Source organism: Falco punctatus (genome assembly GCF_963210335.1).
Source record: "Falco punctatus genome assembly, chromosome: 9".
Lineage (NCBI taxonomy): Eukaryota > Metazoa > Chordata > Aves > Falconiformes > Falconidae > Falco > Falco punctatus.
The window spans coordinates 22,694,927-22,716,049 of NC_137589.1; the positions used below are offsets into that span (position 1 = coordinate 22,694,927).

The 21,123-nt window shown below is 46.6% G+C and overlaps 1 protein-coding gene across 2 annotated transcripts in view; it reads right to left on the minus strand.

Annotated features, from left to right (window-relative positions):
• Positions 1 to 21,123, minus strand: part of PRKG1 (protein kinase cGMP-dependent 1) — a 503,334-nt gene that overhangs the window by 464,445 nt on the left and 17,766 nt on the right. The window contains exon 1 of one of the 2 annotated variants that reach the window (XM_080401613.1): positions 3,999 to 19,933. The exons of the other annotated variant lie outside the window; for it this stretch is intronic. Within the exon in view, the coding sequence (XP_080257739.1) occupies positions 3,999 to 4,309 (311 nt within the window). The 5' untranslated portion in view covers positions 4,310 to 19,933. Of the gene's footprint in view, positions 1 to 3,998; positions 19,934 to 21,123 lie in introns of those variants that run through there. 2 annotated transcript variants of the gene reach the window in all.

Sequence of the window (21,123 nt, forward strand, 5' to 3'; positions counted from 1 at the left end):
TATCCTGCGAGAGGTCAAAGGTGTGCAAAAACAAACAGAGCAGCAATTTTAGAAGATGAAGAGGAGATAAGGATTTGTCATGGCATTTTTCTACCATGGAAAACCACCCAGCTTTCTCCACAGTCTGTGCCCACTTACTCCAGTCATTTCTTGCAAGTTATTTCCTTTGGTGGGAGAAAGAAAGAGACACTTATTTTAGACAACTGGCTTCCAGTTACTTGAATAGGAAAACGGATAACGATGCCAATGCCTGACTTCTCTCACTGGTCTCGTAACTTGGAAGAAAATGGCAGGATGCATCCCTCTATGGATTTTAGCTATAAACCCCTTATGTGAACCCACAAAGTCACATTTCACATATTTAAAAAACTTTAGAGGCAAAATAAGCCCCAAAAAAACCAAAAACTATAGGCATCTTAAATGGTGGCCTTTGTGTGCAAAGGAAGACCTTGCAGGAAATTTAAGGCATTTTTCTGAACGAGACAATTTACTTCCACACTTGAAAGGAATTCAGAGTTTATTTTTATAACCCAGAATCTTCTACGTGACATCACAGTAGCTTCCATAGATGCTTCACCACAGAGTCAGACCCACAGGTATCCCAAGTCTACCACGGCCTTGGTGATCACCCCTCCTCATATCTAACTGACTTTCTACTACTTCTGCTCCTACCAATCTCCAGCTGCCTTACGTGCTCATCAGGAGAGCAGACCCAGCACCACTTTTTTTTTGGGGGGGGGGCAAAAATAAACACAGGCTACCAAACAACTACAGATTTCCTGTGTGTCTTCTTGGTGCTCCTACTGTTCTATAATGCTGGAAAACAGGCTGATACTTTGATGGCTTGTCAAAACCAAAGGTTGGATGCCACTACTCCAAGAGTCACTGAGGTTTGGCATGAACGGGACAAAAAAAGTCAACCCTTGTCTGCATGGTTTGGTAGTTCCTGCTCTGCTTTCAGGTCCTCTCCACCTTAACCCCCAGTACCACCACAAATAATTATCTTGAACATCAGAACTTCATTCAAGATTATGTCACATTCATTTAATCAAGACAACGATCTTCCTCAACCACTTATGAGCGCTATGTAAGCCATGTTTGTGGTCACATGTAGAAAAGTATAAGAAAAAATATCAAAATTTAGAATGATCCCAAATGAACTAGACTGCTCGCACTTTCTCACTCAGTGATACTCTCCCGGGTATATCTACCATGAGCAGAGCAGGTCATATGGATTGTATTTTAATCACGAGAACCACAGGTAAGCAAAACGTACAGCTCACGTTTTCTTTTATGTACCCGTATCCACCTTTCCATTGGGATGCTCAAATTAGAAGTGCTCATCAGTGCAGCTACATATTTAGGTAAGCACCTGAGATGACCGTCTAAATCCAGAAGACATCACACCACCTCAGCAGGTGCCCGTCCCTGGGTGTCAGGCTTTGAGAGCTTCCCGCCAACTCAACGTGACAGCTGAAGCAGAACAGTGAACGCTTCCCAGAGTAACGTGTACTCCTGAAGCCATTAACATCTTTTCCACCTCAGCGATAAGGTCTGAAGCTGCAAGCTGACTTAAATATTATAAATAGTATTAGAGCATTGACCACAGAAGGTCAATATGAAATACTCCCTCAGGTGGGTGCCGTGCATTACACTCCACATGACGCTACAGCAAGGCATTTACGCAACAAGCAATTAAAATTCAAGCTGGAAAACATTAATTCAAGGCTTTGTCAGGCATCCTACATATTTCACCGTACACGGCAGAGGCTCCAGGCTTGTTCTGCTGAAACCTGAAGCGCTTCCCCAAGCTCCGGAAAGCTCGGTTCACGCTTTGAGGGCGCCAAGGGGCAAAAGCACATGTCCCTGACAGAAAAATAAGCATTTTTGGATACAATATGCTGTCCTACAGCTTAACCAAGGAAATTAATGCCTCTGGGCTGCCTTATCCCACCTCAAACGTTTACCAGCTACACCAGGGCCTGCACAGACCCACCTGCCCGCCCACACCTCAGCCGCCACCCGCTCGCGGGGGAAGGCGTCCCTCGCCTGACAGGGCCCGGCCCCCGCCCAACGGGCGGATTTTGTTCGCTTTGGGGGGCTGGTGTCGGTTGTTGGGTTTTTTCGCTCCACCACAGCCGCCCTTCTGAATCCGGAGCCACGGCCGTTCGCCTTAAAAGGGCAAAATATCTGTGGAGAAACGGCGGCAGGAATGGGGGGGGAGTGGGCGGGCAGGACGGACAGCCGGCAGCCGCCGCCCCGCCACACGGCGGCCGGGCCCGCCGGAGGGTCCCGGGGCGGCGGCGGGGCCGGCCCATGGCGGCCGCCCTCCCTGAGAGGGCGGCCCCGGCGCGGCGGTTGCCAGGAGACGGTGGGGCCCCGCCATGACAGCGGGAAGGGCCGAGGCGGCGCGGGCAGGACCCCCGACCCGTAACCTACCGGGGGAAAGGACCGAGTCCCAGCAGCGGCAGGCAGACAGGCAGTGCAACCCCTGCCCCAGCATCCCCCGCTGGGGCAATGGGGAGCACCTGGGCATCGTCCCGCGCAGCTGCCCTGCCCTGCCCCGCCCCGCCTGCAGCACCTGCGCCGCCCGCCCCGCCATCGCCTCGGCCCGGGAGCGAGCCCGCACCCAGGTGGAGCTGGTGATGTCCCGCCTGGGGCTCTGGAGGGGCCTCGCTGGAGCAATACAGCGTTGAGAGGCCGAGGGCCCCATCCGCCATATGCCTTAACGAGCGGCTGGGGGGGCCTGCATCCCAAAGCCCACCCAAAACAAGAACAACCTCAACTATCAGAATGCCTCAAATGATCCTCCACGACCCCAGCGCCCCGTTTAATTCATCAAGGAAGATGCCGACCGCAAGGGAGAGGCGGATTTGGCCACCGACCGGCAGCGGCGACGGGGAGGTCGACCCCGGCTGCTGCCAGCGGATGGCACGGCACGGCCGCAGCGGGCAGGGGGAGGCAAGCCCCGGGCAGCCCTCTCTGCTGTGCTTGCACATGAAGCCAGGCGCTTCAGCAGCAAATAATCTCGGTTTTTCCTCTTCCCCACCCCCCCACCCCCCCCCCTTAAGGAGTGCTGAACCAAATGCATTGCGATTTATTGGCTAGGAAAAGATACTGAGCGGGGGGAGGTGATCCCGTTCCCGGGAGGTCTTCATTTTCTCCATTAATTCGCTATGATTTACCTCGTCTCCGGCAAGTGTGAAACCAGGGCAGCGCATCTCCCCGGCGTGCAGGGAGCTGGGAGCCAAGGTTCCCCACAACTTTCCCGCCGCCCCCCGCACACGCTGCACCGCACCAGGATGCTGCAACGAGTCCCTGCCACAGCCTTCCTCCCTCGCAACACACCAGCACCCAGCGGGCGAAGGAGGCCAGGCAGGGCGGCGAGGAGGCTGCTGGAGACCCGGGCACCGCACCCCGCCGGGCACCTAAGTTCCCCGCCCGCCCCGCTGCGAGTCGCTCCCTGCAGGACGCCGCTCCTCCCCGGAGGGGAGAGACCCCCGGGTTCCTCCCGTCCCCTCCCGCTGCAGTAAAGCCCCCGGGACCGCGGTGCGCTCCGGCTCAACCCGCCGGTGGCAGAAACTCCCCCGGTGACCGCCCGCCCCTGCCTGGGCTCGCCCCCGTGCCCCCCCGGCGGGTTGGGGGCGCGGCCGGGCCGGGGGAGCGGCTCTCCCCATACCGGGGGGCTCACTCCTGGCGCACGTTCCCCCCCGAGCCCGCAGCTCGCAACTTTCCCACCCCGCGGACCGCGAGGCCACCCGGGAGGCTACGGGGGCGGGCGGCACCCGGGGCAGCCGCGCTTCGGGGCTCCGCTCCGCGCCTCCCCCGGCTCCCCCCGGCGGGCGGCAGCAGCGAGGACGGGGGATGCAGGGGGAGCGGCGTCCGCCGGCTGCCCCACAGCAGCGAAGGGAGAAGGGGGCGAGGCGAGGGGAGAAGCGAGGCACTGAACGTTCCGCTCCCCGCGGGCGGTGGATACCCGGGGTGAACCCCCTGCTTACTGTGGGCTCTTGGGGTAGAAGGGGAGGGTGACGTGGCTGAGATCCTGGATGTCAAAGGCGGTGGGCTCGGCCGAGATCGCCTGCCGCTTGGTCCTCTGCTCCCCCTGCAAGGTGCCGGCACTCTGCTGCTGCGCCTGCTGGGTGGCGGGCCGGATCACGGAGCGGTACTTGTCCAGCTCGTTCTGCAGCTTCTGGATCAGTTCGTCCTTCTGGTCCAACTCCAGCTCCAGCTCGTCGATGAGCGCATCCCGCTGCCGCAGCTCCTCGATCTTCTCCTGCAGCGCGTACTGTAAATCCCGCAAAGTGCCCATGGTCCTGGCGCCTCGCTCGCCCCTCGCCTCTCCCGGCAACTTTCCCACCCGGGCCGCCCGCCGCCTCCCCGCACTTGGGCCAACTTCGCCTCCGCCGCCCCCTCCGGCCCGGCCCGGCGCGGCCCCGCTGCCCGCCGGGGCCCCGCCGCAGCCGGACCCCCGCCGCCGGCACCGCGCTCCGGAGCCGGGTTGTTAGGGGCGATTTCAATCCGCCTGCGTCAGGCGAGGCTGGAGAGGGAGCGGGAGACACACACACACGCGGAGGGGGAGGGAAGGAGGGAAGGCGGCAGGGAGGGAGGCAGGGGCGCTTGCGAGGATGCACATGCACTCCCCGCTACCTCCTTCCCGGCCCCGCCGGCTCCCCGCGCCGCCCACGCCCCCCGCCGCCGGCCCGCGGGGTCGCCCGGCGGGGGATGCAGGGAGGGGGCGGCCGGCGGCTCCCTCCGGGGCGGCGGGAGCGAGGAGGGAGGAGGAGGCCATCAAACAGGTCCGAACCCTGGGAGATGGCTGCACAAACCTGCCCTCCCCGTCCCGCTTTCAGGGTGCCCCCTGGTCCTCTCCCTTCCCATCCTCCGCTCCCATCAAGGGTGCTACTTTCCTCCTATGCAACTTTCCCCGTTTATCTCCCGTTTAGTTTTTTTCTTGTAAAAAAAGGGCCGATTTTTGTTGTCTTCTCTGACTGAAGGTAAAGCCAGTGCCTGGCATGGCCCCTCCTCAGTCTCAGCAACGTTTGGGCTCCAAAAACCCAGATTTTAACATGAGTGTCAGTCAAGTAGCTCTGCACTGGAAAAGCCTGGAGGTAGGGCATATGGGTCTCAGAGCACTAAAAAAAACCCTCAATTAAAAATGGGAAATAGACTTTCCGTGTAGCCCCAATACCCACGAGAATGCATAAGCTAGTTTCTGCAATACCAAACACAATAGGATTTTCCCAGGGTGTGAGCACAACAGCTCATGCACTAGGATTTTCTGCATGCCAACAAACAGCTACACACACCGGTACCTATGTGATACAGTCTACAGGTCTGCAGCTCAAAAAACCCAAAAATAAAACTAAATGAGCCGTATCGGCTGAGCCCTCAATGCCAAATGGCTGTTTTCCTTTGTCTTCCCTGTGCTTGCCAAGCGTAGAAAGGACAGCAATGTATGCCATGACACCCAGCTCCTGGGCTTGGCCCTCCAGGGCAGAAAGAGGGATTTGTAGGCAAGAAAATAGCTGGTTTGGGGCTTTCCCAATAAGACTGCACAGTCTGGAGGAGTCAGGGGTAAAAAAAAAAACACGACTAGTTAGGCACAGGTGCCCTGCACAAGCTTCCACAGTGCTGGGGCACGGGCACAGTTTCATGCCCATGTTTTCAGGGCAGCAGAAGCAGCTGCTTCAGTTCCCTCTTTGGGAGTTTGATTTTGGGAGGAGAGAGGTAGGATGCAGCCATGGATACATTTTTTGGAGGTGGGTGGTACCTCTGCGTTTGTAGCTGCTGTTAGCAGTGTGTCCAGACCTCCCATTCCGGCATTAGCTGGAAATGAAGCATCCAGACAGAGACTGTTTATGAGATTGAGCTTTTTCGGTTGTTTTTTGTTTGTGGGTTTGTTTTTTTTTTTTAATTGTTACATACTAGTGCTTGGCTGAATCCAAAGTTCCAGCTTTCAACCTGCAGATGGTCTTTCTAAAATAAATTATATATATAAAAAAAAGAATGGATGAGAAATTACAACTGCTCTCTGCTCATCACTTGTTTGAAAGGGCCTGGCCTTTGTGCATAAACATGAGGCTTTGCAGGTTCTTCAATGTATTTTTGAGATGCATGTTAAAAAAAAAACTGGGTTATGCAAAACGCTTCAGTTTTCCTTCCCCTTGATACATATGTGCCAGGCACAAAAGCAAAGTACCCTGGTTGTTTTCATGGGTTACCAACATGCTTTAAGTTCAGACAGCATTTTTTACTACATATTCCCTCCATTTCAATCTTGTATAACTCACTAGGAACAAAAGTACCAAATATCTTCTGAACATTTCCATTTTAAAGAAGACTGGCATTAAATAGATGCATTCCTGCTGCCTACAAACTAGAAATCAATAATAAATAAAATATTTTAATAGCATTTAGCTGACATACTTAAAGTTTTATTGCTTTCGTCCCTAGAGAAGTGATACCAACATCTGGGCAAGGAAGATGGTGATACAATTAACTGAAGCCCGCCAGGCTTCTAAAGAGTAACAGCCCTGAGAGGAAATTTGTGCATAATTTCTCAATGACAAGTGGTGAAGTCACATTACCTGGTTTCTAGTAGAGGTACACAGCTTGAAACTGAGACAACAGTACCTAGACCTGAAAGGATCCAGAAGAAACCATGAGAAATTCTGGGAAATAAAACTGGCAAGGAATTTAGCTGAGTATATCTAAAGAAAATAACTTATTTACAGGTGGGAAGCAGATTTTCATAGGACCTATGAGGTCTAAAGAGAGATTTTCATGGCTCAGTTTTTGATTTGGGACTATAACCAGCAGCTGTCAAGTCCAAGCATGATTTAAGCATGAGGCCAAAGCAGCCTAAAGGGCTTCACAACCTGACAGCCAAGTTCTGCCGCGGGAAGGCAGCGGGTAGTTGCCTATTTTTGGCTGCTCACTGCTCTCCCAAAGAAATCATTGGGAGAGTGCAGATCTCCTCTCTGTGGTTCATACTTCAGGCTTTCCTGTTACTGACTGGTGTGTAATCTCAGGGATCGCAGGGTACTGCCCCACTCCAATAAACATAAAACCTCTGATCCCATTCCCTTCAACTTAAAGTTCCCAATAAAAAAATCTCAAGACTCGAGAGCAGCTGCTTTGTCTTCCCGATCCAGTGAATGGAAAGAAACAGCTTTAGGGAGAAGAATGGCAGGAATGCACCAACTGGCTTGGTTTCAGGAGGACAGGCAAAGCTGCTTGCATTTTGTTAAGGGAGCCTTTGGCTATGGTTGCCCCAAAGCCTTTTTCTGATCTGGCCACTGGGATTCTGTGTCTGGATGTCAAGTAAGCAGGAAGCAAAAAAAGAGCATCTGCAGACAGCGTCCTCTCTGCCCCAAAACACAGTGTGCCAGGGCTTGCCGATGGGAATCACATGAAACAGGGATGTTTGCTCGAACAGGCTCTGAGGTACTCACAATATTTCCTTTCTGCACAGCTCTGAGGTTTTAATAGCTTTGCTTCTAAACCTTTCAAGGATCATCTGTCACCAAATGCACCCACTCAGCTGCCATCTTCCAAGCTAAAAACATATTTGAAAGTTCTCTATTCTGCAGACATCTCCCTGGGCTCGCCAGTCAAAGCTCAGGTAGCAAGTGGGATCACTGACAGGTAAATGTCACCCTGCTACAGCCAGCCAGGATAGCAGGGATGGAGAAGCTGGAGATGCATCACTGAGTACATACATAAACATTTTCTTCCTCCTGGAAGGATTTTTTTGTTCCCTCTGCCTAATCCACTCAAATCCACTTGTTACTCTTTTCCCAAAATACCTACGGGAGATCAGCCTGTGGTAGAAAGTTGAACGCTTGGATTTTGCCATGTATTTCTCTGCTGACTGTGGCTTTGTGTAGATTTGGGAAGGTGCGTGACCTATGGGACTCTACCTGCTGCTGGGACACAGCCACTTGCAAAGCAGAATGTGTTCCCTACATATATACTCACAGCAACACCTTTATGATATGATGAAGGAAAGACTAAAAATACAGGGATCTAGAAGGAAAACAGCACGTACATGAGCTGAACTCTTGCAAAAGCATGCTATAACCAACTCAAGTTGCAGTTCACCCCTGAGAGTCACCTCATCTCATCTGTGGGATGCTACCTGCTATTCCACCATGCACATGAAATTCATGCCAGTACCTGAGGCAGAGGAAGGAGTGCCACCTACTGAAACACGAGCCCATTTAACTCCTCCCTAGGGCACATTTAGCCGTTCTTTTTGCCTTTTGCCCCAAACAGAGTGCCTCTGGTAGCTCCTTCTGGGGCCATGATGCCCTACAGATTTGCATGGGGCAGCTGGAAAATAATTCAGCCCCCAAGGACAGGGATGAGGCTGGAACTACTGTGCCAAAGCAGCCTCACCAAGAACAAGGAGCAGGAATTGGCAGTATTTGTGGAGTGCTTCAGCCCCATTTCTCTCTGAAAATAAGCCCTATTTTCTTGTTACATTGGGCATTCCTCCTTATTTTTGTCCTTTTCAGAGCCTCTAAAAATGAGACCTGAAACCCATTTGTTCCTCCCCACCAAAGGGATGGAGATACCCAGCGCTGGGCATTCTTGCAGTGAGTGCTGTCTTTTAAACCCCATTGATTCCTGAGTGCTGGAAGTCATCAACATCTCAACTGGATTATCTCGATTTTCCTTTAGTAGGTAGATTCTTTCCATTAGCAGCAAGAAACATTGAGAAGTAGCCAAGCATGCAACCCCTCCAGCCTGCCCTACAAAATCCTCCCAGGACAAAGATCACTTGGAGTAATAGTGCACAAGAAGAGAAAAAAAAATACCCCAAGATGAATTAACAGTACAAACAAATGCTCACTGCAGAAGAGAAAAATAAATGTGTGCTGTACTGCAATTGGTAATATGCTTAGCTTTTTAATATCACATTAGGGGCATCATAACACAAAAATTGATGTTTGTGTCATGAGGGCAAAACGATGAGACATTATGGGTGTATTATCCATGTAACATGGTGGTTTCAAGCCCTTCTCCCCTCATGTGCACAGACACATGTGCCAGACTCAGATTTAAGATTCAGGTTTACTGTTCTCCTTCATGGGCCTTTTTCCCAGAAAAGAATAGATGGCATGAAGGACCTATCACACTGACAAGGTAAGAGATAACCCTCCCCTCATTTTTTTTCCAGGCTGGAGGAATGCCTGTACCTGTGGTTCCTGCCGGGTGGGCTGCGCAGCTGAAACAGTAGAAGAATATCAGCCATCTTTATGGGAGGAACATAAGTTTTATATAAAAATTGCACAATAGATTATTCTTAATATCCAAACGCTGAATACACATTCAACAAGCCCTTCAAAGCTTTTTCCTTCCATTAGAGCAACCAAAACAGTTCCTCTGACTTCTTTGCCCCGCTAACAAGACTCTGTTCACACTAGCCCTGCCTATGTGTCTGTAGAAACCACAGATCCTCTGCCCTTCAGAAAGCATCTGACACTTCAGCTGACAGATGTCTTCCTAAGCCAGGACTTTTCCCCCGTGATCGCATGGAAAGTTGGATTTTCAACAGCTCACCCCATCAGATGGTTGCATGCAGTGGCAGTGGGTCTCTGCATCCCTTTGCTTCAGGGCTGGTTCAGCTGCTCAGGAGCCCCTACAGGGTAGGAAGGGATGCTACAGGCTTCCTGGTAGCACCTTCTCATATCCTCAGCCCAAATTAAATCTTTGGGGCTGGGATTTCTCCAGGAAAGAGTAAAAACATTTTCTGTGCACCCCTAGATAGGAGCTGCAAATACCAGCAGATAGATCTCCAGGCAGATCAGGCGTGGGAACCACCACCCCTGATCCCGATCCCGCCTGTCTATGCACACCTCAAGTGACTGGTTGATTTTTTCCCACCTGCCAGAAAGGGCTGGACTGCCCAGCAAGGTCAGACATAAAGAGAGCTTAGACACATTTTCCCATGGGCTGGATCAAGGCAGAAGCAGCTTCAGAATTATTCAGCTACCTTAAGAATTTTCTTTAGGCTCGTGTTAAGCAGCAACTTATTCTGAAAACTGCCAGCATAAATACGTAGTGCTGTTTTGCAGCTACTACAATGAGACATTGACTATGCCTCTTCTTTTCTCAGCAGTCCCAGGGCACTGACTATGTAGAGCAAAAGCAGCATTTAGACAACGAGAGCCCTGGAAATGCAGTTTTCTTTTGCTTTCAGCCTTAAGCTACTGGCAAATGAACCCAGGGACCAATTAAACTAAATGTAAGGAAGCAGATCTAGTCTTGCAGCCCTGAAATACAGGATATAATGGAGGTGAAGTTTGTAGAAAACATCAATTCAGTTGACGTAGTTGGAAAAACAGATTCATTCGTGCTCTCACGCACATATATGTGAGACTGGGGAAAGCTGAAATGTTTGAAGGAAGGTGGAAGCCACATGTTGGATCTTATTTTCACAGAGAGATGGCTGGGATAGCCAGGCCAGCTTCCTTGCACTTCTCATCAACCAGAGTTTAACCACTCAGAACAGCCCATGCTCAGTAACCCCTTTATCTTCATTATTCAACATACATTCCTCCTCCTGCTGTATGATATCTCAGTGTCATGGTGAAGGGGTGGGAGAGCTTGGCAGCTCATCTGTCATCCAGCCCACGCACCAAACAGTGTGGGGTTACTGCCCGAGGACGAAAACACACAACAGGGACAACATCCTAATGCTGACAGAGCTCTGCAATGTCATTCACCATTGAACGATCAACATGCACAGGCTACTAGAAGTTTCCCGAACCTCACTTTTCAGAGGCAAGACCCTTACAAAGCCACTGACACTAACCTTTTCCGTGTGAGATCATCTCTTCATTTGTCTTTATGTTGGACTTGCAACAACAGCTTCTAGGGGCACATTTTGGAATAGCAATTCTTGCATCAGTATTCAGCATTATGCTGGTAAAAACTTGCACTGATCAGAAGTGATGTTTGTTTTGTGAGCTAGCCTGCAGTTCTTCATGGCATACTTTTAAAACACTACACAAACACAGGTAAATTCATAAGCTGTTACCACACAGTTACTTTTTCTTTCTCCAACCTCTGTTGCCTTCTGCAGCTTGCTGGTATTTTTAGTCATGGTTCTGTGGTTGCAAGAGGTAGAAGGCAAAATACTCAAGGAAGGTATGAACAGCAAGAGAGTTGTTTTCCCCTCAAGTTATTTTAATTGATAGCAGCTCATCTCTGCAGCTTCATTTTGAAGCTGCTTGATGCCATTACTTAACTTCCTGGGTTTAACGGTGGCAAAACACTTGCCAGCTCCAAGTGTTTGCAATTCCACGTGCTCCCTTGCATCGCCCTTTTGGACCCCATAGTGTTTCTTATCTCTCCTTGCCAGTAATGCACCGCTCACCTACCATAATTGCCTTGGTCTGTTGGGCTGATTTATCCAACCTTCAAAACAATTAATTTATATTTGAAATCGGATTAGAAATAAACACGTATTCCGTTACCCCGATATGAAAATAACCAGTGCGTTACCATTATTTTATGATGAATGCATTGAGAACAAGTGCACTGTCTCTTTATGTAATCAAATTAATTCCCCTGCTTATTAAAAATTATTATTTGAATGTTTCAGGTATTTATAACAATAAGCACGAACCATGGATTTTAAATCTCTGTTTTACATGCCTGGACAACAGACTGGTGTTTTTTAAAGATAAATTTTAAGTTGCACACACTGAAAGTTGCCCCCCTTTTTAGAAAAATATTTGTGCTAGAATTTATTCAGAAGTCTTTGTCTGACATCTACATGTCCTAAGCAACTACAGATATTTTACTGAATACCAAACTTTCATTTAAGTATCTAGAAGTGTTAATGTCCACAATTCTAGCAACACTAAGCACTTCCTTGCAGAAAGCATTTCCAGAAAAGGTTTGTACTCAAGACTTGATCCCTGTGATCATTTAAGGGTCAGAATAAACGGCTGCATCCCACAGAGGACCCGGCTCATTAAGGTACCAAGAAATCTCCATGAATCATCGAGGCACAGCCTGCAAACAGGGACTCACATTGGGTTTCACAAAGGTTTTACCACACTCCACTAAGTTCTACAGCTATTTCTTATTTATGCTTGAGGAGACATCATCGTTGGGCTCTCTGTGTGTGTAAAAATGTTTATGCTCACAGTTCTCTTTGTCAGTGGTTGCTTGAACTGATTGTTCTACTCACAAGAGTATCAGAGGCCGGTGTTCATCTGATTTCCTAAGCATTGCCAACAGCTTTTGACTGCCCTGCTGCGTTGGGTGAATCAGGAGATGAGCAGCACTTTCATTCTCACCTTTGCGTGATTTCTGCCTCAAGTCAGCTACACCCCTGGGGTGCACGGCTCCCTTCTGGCTCACTGCATGGCCACTACCCCATCCTGGAGGAAGACGTGCAACCACCTCTTCTCACCAGCCACAGGCAAGTCAGGCTGTGTGAGCCTGGGGCTGCAGTGCCTTTTCTGCTCCAGCTCCATCTCAGATGGTTTTGCTCTGACTCTGACTCCTCTCCATTGCATAGTATTAAAACATGCATTGAAACATGCTGGGAAAGTTCACCTGTACAACTCTTCTCCACCATAAAACAGGCACATCTTCCCCACCACCTCCTAATCTTCGATCTGGGTGGAGAACAGCACACTTCACTGCTGGGGAATTATGAAACAAACTCATTGGAGCTTCCTCAAACCTGGAAGGAAAAATTCTTTGGAAATGATGATGCTGCAAAGGCAACATGCACTTTGGGTCTACTTCTCTGTGCTCTAGAAAGAAAGATTTCTAGGTTGGTATCAACCTGCTACAGGCTACTTCTCTGCAAGAACCCTTTCTGTGGAAGCTTTATTGTCTATATTTTACTTGAACAGCTTGGGCCAACCAACAGGGCAATGTCTTCATAGCCTTATTTATGCTATCTGTATACACAAAGCTCAGTGTACAAACTCACCTTCAAAGCATCTGACATGCTGTGAAAGGGTCTTGTGTTGTTAGAATAGGAAGGATCGATACTGGTATGCAGCATGAAAATCTGCATTGTGGCAGACAAAAAAGCAACGCATTTTATGTTTCTGCTCCCTAGAAAAAGACTGCAGATTCACAACCTGCTTAAAAAATCCCCCTGCTCCTTTACAGATACACAAACATCAATTTGTGGTGGATTTTTTTTTTAAACCTGCTCTTTTTTTGCTTAAAAGCCATGACTGTCAGCAAAACAATGGTTTTCAGCTCATGATTTGGGCATGACGTTGCATAGCATGTGTGCCACCTCCCTGCATGGTGGGTGTTTGGCCCCGCTCCGTTCCCTTACATGGCCTGCAGCTCTGGCAGCCGTAGCATTCTCCACATTCTTCCTTTTCCCCCGTTTTTTAATTCCATTTCTTTCGGGAGGAGAAAACAGGAAACCCAAGGAGTAATGCCGCCCTCTACTGCCCTGCTCTCCTAGCTTAAGGTGCACTTGTTGAATCGTCACCACCACAAAAAAAAACCCAAGAAAACATTAAAAAAAAAAAAAAAAAAAAAAAAAAACAAACAGAAAAGAAAAAAAAACAACAAAAAACACTCAATCAAAATGCAATATGAAAAAAAAAAAACGCGTTCATTTAAAATCAAAGAGCCCATGGGTGCCCAGCGTACTGCTCAAGCACAGCTTTAAGTTCCCACTGATCTATTAATATATTCTATTTCTCAGCAAGAGGGTAGGAGGTAGGATTCATATCACAAGTTTTTCTCGAGTTAGCTACTACAACTCTAAAGAAGTGAGTACGTGGCATATTAAGGAGCATATTTATATAAAAGTGGGCATTTATAAAACCACAGGACTGTCTCCCTGTATGTCCCATACAGTAGTCAAATCTCACAGCATTCTCTCTTCTTAATAACCAGTTTACTTGACAAGCAAAATATTTCAGAGGTGTAATAATTCTACCTGCAAATCCCAGCAGACCAGACATCACATTTTAGGTGGTTTTGGTTTTTTTTACCACACCTCTATGTGTTTCCCCTGAAGAGATGCAACAGATAGAATGATTTGCTGGAAGTTTGAATCAATGATTCAATTCAGTAATAGACATTAAATCATTGATTAGCACCAATTCCTGGCTCTTGGCTCAACACATGGAAAATGCTGCCACTACAATAACATGCAACAACTCAGCATGCACATAAAAGTCAGGACACATAAACCTAAAAATCCTGTCTTTTAGTATTATGAACAATTGAATGGCCAATCTGGAAAAGGAAGACATTTCATTTTCACTGTATACCACAATTCTGTATTTAGTCTCATTTCTTGAGATTTTAAATGATTCCATTTTCAGGAGTCTGGATCTTTTCATTTTCCATTTATACTCCTCCATAAATTCTCAGAAAAGTCAATTAAATTAAAATAAAATAATTTATGCTAATACCACCATACATACACACATATATCACTGTAATTGCAATTAAACCATCACCTAAAAAAAAAAAAAAAAAAAAAAAAGGGCTTCCCAAACTCTTCAGATGTACAGATAAAGTTCAAGTTTGCAAGCAGACTCTTATTTAAAAAACATTAATGTGATTTTCAGATGGAATTGGTATTGATTGGACAGCAGAACAGAAAATGCTGAGCACAGAGGTCTACATTGTGGGGAAAGAATCAATACAGGAGCCCCACCAGAATGGAAGATTTAAATAGATGGTTTTTTCCCCTCAAGCTTCTATATATTTTTGTAGGAGTTACTCAGTAGACGGGGTAAATAATGTTTTTAAAAGGCAAATCAAACCCAAACAGATTAGGAGATTCAGGGAAATAAATTTATTCTCAGGCTGAAACGCTGCAGTACCCAATTCTTTGGTGGCAAAGCAAGGTCAGCCCAGAGTCTGGCTGAGAATAAGTTAAAACATGTCCCAGCTTACACTGTGGAGAGAGGTAAAACCTTTTATTAGCCCAGGTAATGATGCTGGAAGAAAGAGGTAATTTTTTGAAGCTAAGCCACAGTGATATCTATATGAAATGAGCAACACAATATCAACCAGGAGATGAAACTGGAGATGCGAACCCTGAATCTGATATCCAGCCTAGCAAATTCTTCAGTCTGTGCTCTTTTGAATGCATAAGTAACAACTGATAATCATATGCCATAATCATTTCTTGTTCACAGGCTGCTAAAAAGCCTGAGCTGGATTTGAAATCTCAGGGAGTATTAAAGCATCTCCATCAACCTGCGTGGACAAGAACTGCATCAAACATCTCCGATTTGCAACACAACCCTGTTCTTGAATAATGTTCTTACACATTCATCAATGGAAACGAGTAATTTCTCACCTGTGGCTTCTTCTCTTGCTTTTTTATAAAGAGGCACTATATGCAATTACTCCAAATATGCAACTAACATCTGCATATAGATGCAACCTATTAAAAAGTTTCACCAAAACCGTTACAGCTGAAGCAGGTTTTGAGATTTTCAGTGGAGAATTCACTTCACCTGAGTAATTCCTTGATGAGAGGGAAAGCTCAGAGCAGAGGCAAATGCCAAGCCTTTCCATTTCATCTTGGAAAATCCCAAGTATTTCTTAAGTTTCTCTCTCATTAACCCATTTTAACAGGGTTCTTCCAATTCTATAACATAGTGCATCTGTTTAAGTTCAATACTAAGAATTACCTTTAATGCAAAAAGCAATGCTTATTAACAAAACAAGGGCAAAAGGAAAACAGGAATCCTCCGAGAGATTTTCCTTTAGACCACAACAGACTTATTGAAACGTCCTTCGAGGAATCAGGATGGCAGATGCTTCCTCATTCAAATAAGGAGTCTTATACACATTTTCAGCATAATGTCTTTAGGGAAAATAAAAACCACAAAAAAAAGATAACCAAATCTGAATATAAACACTTACATAAATAAGTAGGAAAAAATCAGGGAATGTGTATTTCCATGTGAAGGCCTATAGTGCAAATCAATTATCTGTCTACAATGCAACCAGTTCCAACTTTTTGGCAAAAAGTCCTGTTTTCTTGAGTCTAGGTGTTATTCATGCACACAAGAGAGTAATTCAGACAGAGCATTTGGACAATGACCATTTGCAGTCCTAAAATCTCAGAGTTAGTGCTGATTAGTTGAACTCAAAGCTTTGAATTAATGCAGTATTTTTCCTTTGTAACTACTAAATGCTTTTTTCTTTTTATTAGAAAAAACTTTTACCATACGTTCAGGTTTTACTGCCTTCTGAATGGTAAGTTATGTGTTTATAAAACTACACCTTTAATTTGTACATCATTATTAGGACTTCTTCCATTACGCTAATGGGTTTTAAATATATATAGACTTTAATTGATATTTCCCCCCATCCCTCTACCTCTTCAACAACACATAGGGAAGAAACAGCAGAAATGTGCAGAGACTGGAGCATTTCGTCTGGAGAATAACTTCTTGCACTGTGCTACTAACAGTTTTGAACATCTTCAAGTTCTTGCAAAGAGCAGTGATTAAAGGTTTAAAAACTGTACCTGTTTCCCCCCTGAAGGAAAGAAGGGACATTTGATCATAAAGCCAATTTAATTTGAATACATTTGTCTGTTGGTCACTCAAACCACGTCATTTAACCCATATTTTTTAATTGTGGCTTTAGTTTATTTCTATTTATGTTTAGCTCATTTCTGTTCCTAAAACACATAGAGTAGCCTAAAACGAGAACTAATTGCAGCCTCTGCTAGCTGCATGGGTTAATTAACATAATTACTCATTCGTATCCTGGTCAGCTTGCTGAATTCATGTACTGTATTTCCAGCCTGAATAATTTACCAGGTATTAATTATGTATACCCTATAGCTCTTCCAGAGGAGTTGTTCAGAGTCAATGCCAGTTATTAGACTTGGCAGACAAAGCCAAGTTCTGCCCCATGAGGGCCAGCTCCACTGTCATGTCTGCTTTATCCTGGGGATTACAGGAGGGAACTAGGAAGGGTTGCATTTAGCCACCAAAAAGCATCATGCATTAAATCTCCCTATGTCCAGCACTTGATTTATAGATGATGCCAGAGAGTTCAAAGGAAACTGAAAAAACACATCTCCCTGCTAAGCACCTTTTTCTTTTGGCTAGTCAATATAATACATTTAAAAGGACAAGACTGTAAGTCAGCAGACATTCTTCCCCCATAATCTTTGCAATAATTCTCTCTTCCAGTAATCACAGCACTGGTTTCTAGCTAGGGAATGACCATACAGCCACAGAATGGTCATCAGAACACCCAAAAAAGGGGGGTACATTGAACATCACCCACCCACAGCTTTATCTGCACCCATCCCACTGACTGCCCTCTGCAAGCTGCAAAAAAAGCACTATGATCCCCACTGCAGAGAAGGACACAGAGCAGCTGGAGATGGTGTTGAAGAAGGCAAGCAAATACCAGAGAGCTGAAAAAAAAATCTTCATCAAGCACAGAAAGGGCTTGGCATTTTTTAGCTTATGGAAAATAAAAAGATTAAGAGAAAACTTAATTATGTTATATGGACACTATAATGTAGATGAAGTGTTCAGTATTAAATTCCATTTTTGGAGTAGCAGGAAAAGGCTTTATAAGAACTGGAAGACAGGTAAATTCAAATGAAAAATGAGGCACCTATTTTGTACATGAAGGGCAAACAACCACGAGAACAAACTCCCTAGCAAAGCTGCAGATCACATACATCTCCACCTGCAACTCAAGGTTAGCAGTGCCACCTCAGCCGCCACCTCCCCTACTCCACCAGTTAGGTCTGAGGTGCCTATCACTACCCCAGCTGAGCAGATTTATGTTGTAAAATCCCAAAACGAGCCAGCTTTTTCCTGCCCAAACATCTATTCACAAATCCTCCCTTCCACTCTTTGTAATGGCTGCTCGCTGCCATTACTGTTGTGGAGGACACTGCAGCCATCCAGCATCCCCTCCATTTACAGCTGCTGCAAAGACCCATGCCGACAGAAAAAATATTTTGCACTGCCAAGCCATGTGTGCCAGCATACAGGAGACGCCTCTGCCCACCTAACAGTTGTTTTTGGGGGTTTGACAACTTTCGCCCAGGAATCCTTCCCCAGGGGTTAATAGATAAAAATACCAGTGTCCAAACAGTGCAGCCTTTCAACCTCCCCTGGTCCCGCCGGGCCAGTGCAACCTCTGGTTGCATTGCGGAGCTCCTCGGAGGGTGGTGTGGTTACCCAAATGTATCTGAGGGCACCACTGGCTATGTACTTTACCTTATTCAAACCATCTGTTTAAAGATTTCTGGTCTATGAGTCCTTTTATGAGCGCAGAGGGTGGGGAGGCAGACCTGAAAGCATTTTTTCATTCCCAGGAATGCTTGGGGTCTGTGCAGCCCTCCAGCTTTTCCCTCTGCAATAACCTTCCTCCGTTCCCCAGCACCTGAAGCATCATATTTTTTCATCATTTTTAACCACTTCCCGGCATTAAGCTAAGGGTTGTCCTCTGCATTTCACCTCCTTCACCAGGGTCTCGAGGGATGTGTAACCTGAAGTCAAAGCTACAGGACATGGGTCTGTCATTGCCTTAATCATCAAACATTTCCCTTCATGTAGAAGATAACGCTTAAATAATCCACGTGTCAAATCTCCAGCAATAAAGGACTGCCTGATAACCTCAGCTGGTGTTTCAAAATCCTCCCATCCTCCAGTACCGCTGCATGGTGAGTACTCAAGAGCCTGGTGCAGCCTCTCCCCAGTGGTCATCCCTTCTGCATACCCATGGAGAGTGGGGTCAGTCACAGCACTTGCATCCACCGCCCCCCTCCACCACAGTACAGGTGTCACTCCCTCTCCACTGGATTAAATAAGCACAGCAGCAGCGGACATGCTGGAAAACCAGGAGTTTCAGGACCACCATCAACCTTGTGATGTGGTTTATGACTAAAGGGAGATAACACATTATGGTTTTAATATTCTGTGTTACCCTAGGCTGATCCTGTTCAGCAGTGTTACATCCCTTATCGAAGGTGTTAAGCCAGTGCTAAGAATATAATCCAGTCTGGCAGCCCAATGTACGCAATGCCTTCATCCTCCACAGCGACCAAAGACCGTGGATAATGCTGCTATACTTCATGCCTCGTGCTTATGAGTATTGCTATATATCATATGCTTGTACCTGCTCTTTTCTCCCATGTCTCCTTTCCCTCCTGTAAGATTTTGTGACCAGGAAGGAGATGGCATAGTATCCATCTATTCAATCCAGCCTTAAACCTAATTTAAATTAGTGCTCTGTCCAGACCAAATCCATCCCTGGTTCTCCCACACAGTGTAACAAGCCCTTTTTTCCTTGCACTACCAACTACTCTGCCAAGTTCATCTGAGTTAAAAAGCAGTAAAAAATTAGGGAGATTGGCTGTGCAAAAAAACAGGACAAATAGCCCAGGTTCACCGGTCCTTTTTACTGGACTTTACCAGTCCTGGCAAATCTGGAGGACTACAAGGATCTCACAAGTTTATGCAGGGCACAGACTAGAGAGGCGAAAGCCCAGCTAGAACTCAGGCCGGCCACTGCCATAACAGATAACAAAAAAAAATTTTTTTACAAACACATTAGAAACAAAAGAAGGGCCAAGGGGAATCTGCACCTTTTATTGTATGCAGCAGGGAACACTGCCACAAAGGATGAGGGTAAGGGAAAATGCCTTCTTTGCCTCAGACGTTAATAGTAAGGCAAATAACCCTCAGGGTACTCAGGCCCCTGAGCTGGAAGATGGGGATGAGGAGGAGCAGAATGAAGTCCCCACAGTCCAGGAGGAAACGGACAGTGACCTGCTGCTCCACTTAGACATGCACAGGTCTGTAGGGCCAGATGGGATCCACCCAAGGGCAGCGGGGAAGCTGATGGAGGAGCTCTCCAAACCACTCTCCATCATTTATCAACAGTCCTGGCTAACTGGGGAGGTCCCAGAAGACTGGACATTAGCCAATGTGACACCTGTGCACCCAGGAAAGCCATCAATATGGAGAAGCACACAGTAACCATTTCCTTCCCACTGCCCCATCATTTAAGGCTCTCCCATCCATCTCCTGGCACTAAACAGTACCACAAGTCAAACACAAAATCAGCATTCTCATTTGCTTGCAAAGCCAGATCCTTATTATACTGGGGCATATTGCAGTTCAAATATGAAAGCTCCTGCTTAGCTACTTGTTTCAGCTCAGACTTGGTATTATTACAACTAGAGGTATGCTTCTGAAGCTCTTCACAATCTGAAATACTGTCCTTTTTCCACATACAGTTCTGGTCACCAGGATTTTTTAACTTACGGGCCTGGCTCTCCACTTCCTGTCAACTGTGGCCAGGCAGTGACTTGAAAGGGGTGTTACAATTTCATGAGGCCAGTAGCTGCGCATCTCCAAGCCTATAAATAACATCCATGAGAACACATGCCATTTAATTACCTGTTATAAAGGACATACACTTTGCAGTCTGCAAACATGCCCCTTTCATTTAACATCTCCCATCAGTTCTGGGCTGCTGGGTCCTTTCCTGCAGTTCCATACACCATTGTTCTCCAGCTAAACCTCCTCTCTGCTGGGGAAGGCAAGACAGGTCCATAGGAAACATGGCCAGCATTCACCTCCATCAAATAACATGTCACATAAGCTGTCCTGAACTTCTTCTTGTCCTGCTGCTCCTCAAAAGGCAAATCCACCAAAGCCCCTGAGCTGGAACCAGTGGTACATCCTCCACTCAGCACTTGATCTTATTTCAGAGGTGTCAATGATGCAAGTCCCAAATGAACCTGCATCGTTTCTCATTTCGAACCTGAATTTTCCTTCAGTGCTCTTAAAGGAGAAGGACACTCAAAAAGCAAAATCTGTTTAACCTCCTGGACACTTCTGTTGGTTAAAGATCAGTAAACTAGCATTTATTTTAGCATGCTAGGCCTGCTTTATCATGCTGATAAACACAGTAATTACTTTATGCTGAATACATCTTTGAATGTATACAAGTGGAAACTATATATATAAAGGCAAAGGCAAAAATAAAAGACCACCTAAAGCTTTTAAAGATCAGCCATTAATAGGATGACATCTCACTTCTTTAGAAACATTTGTCCATAATGAAAGCAATGTCTAAGCACATAAAACTGGGTCGTAATTA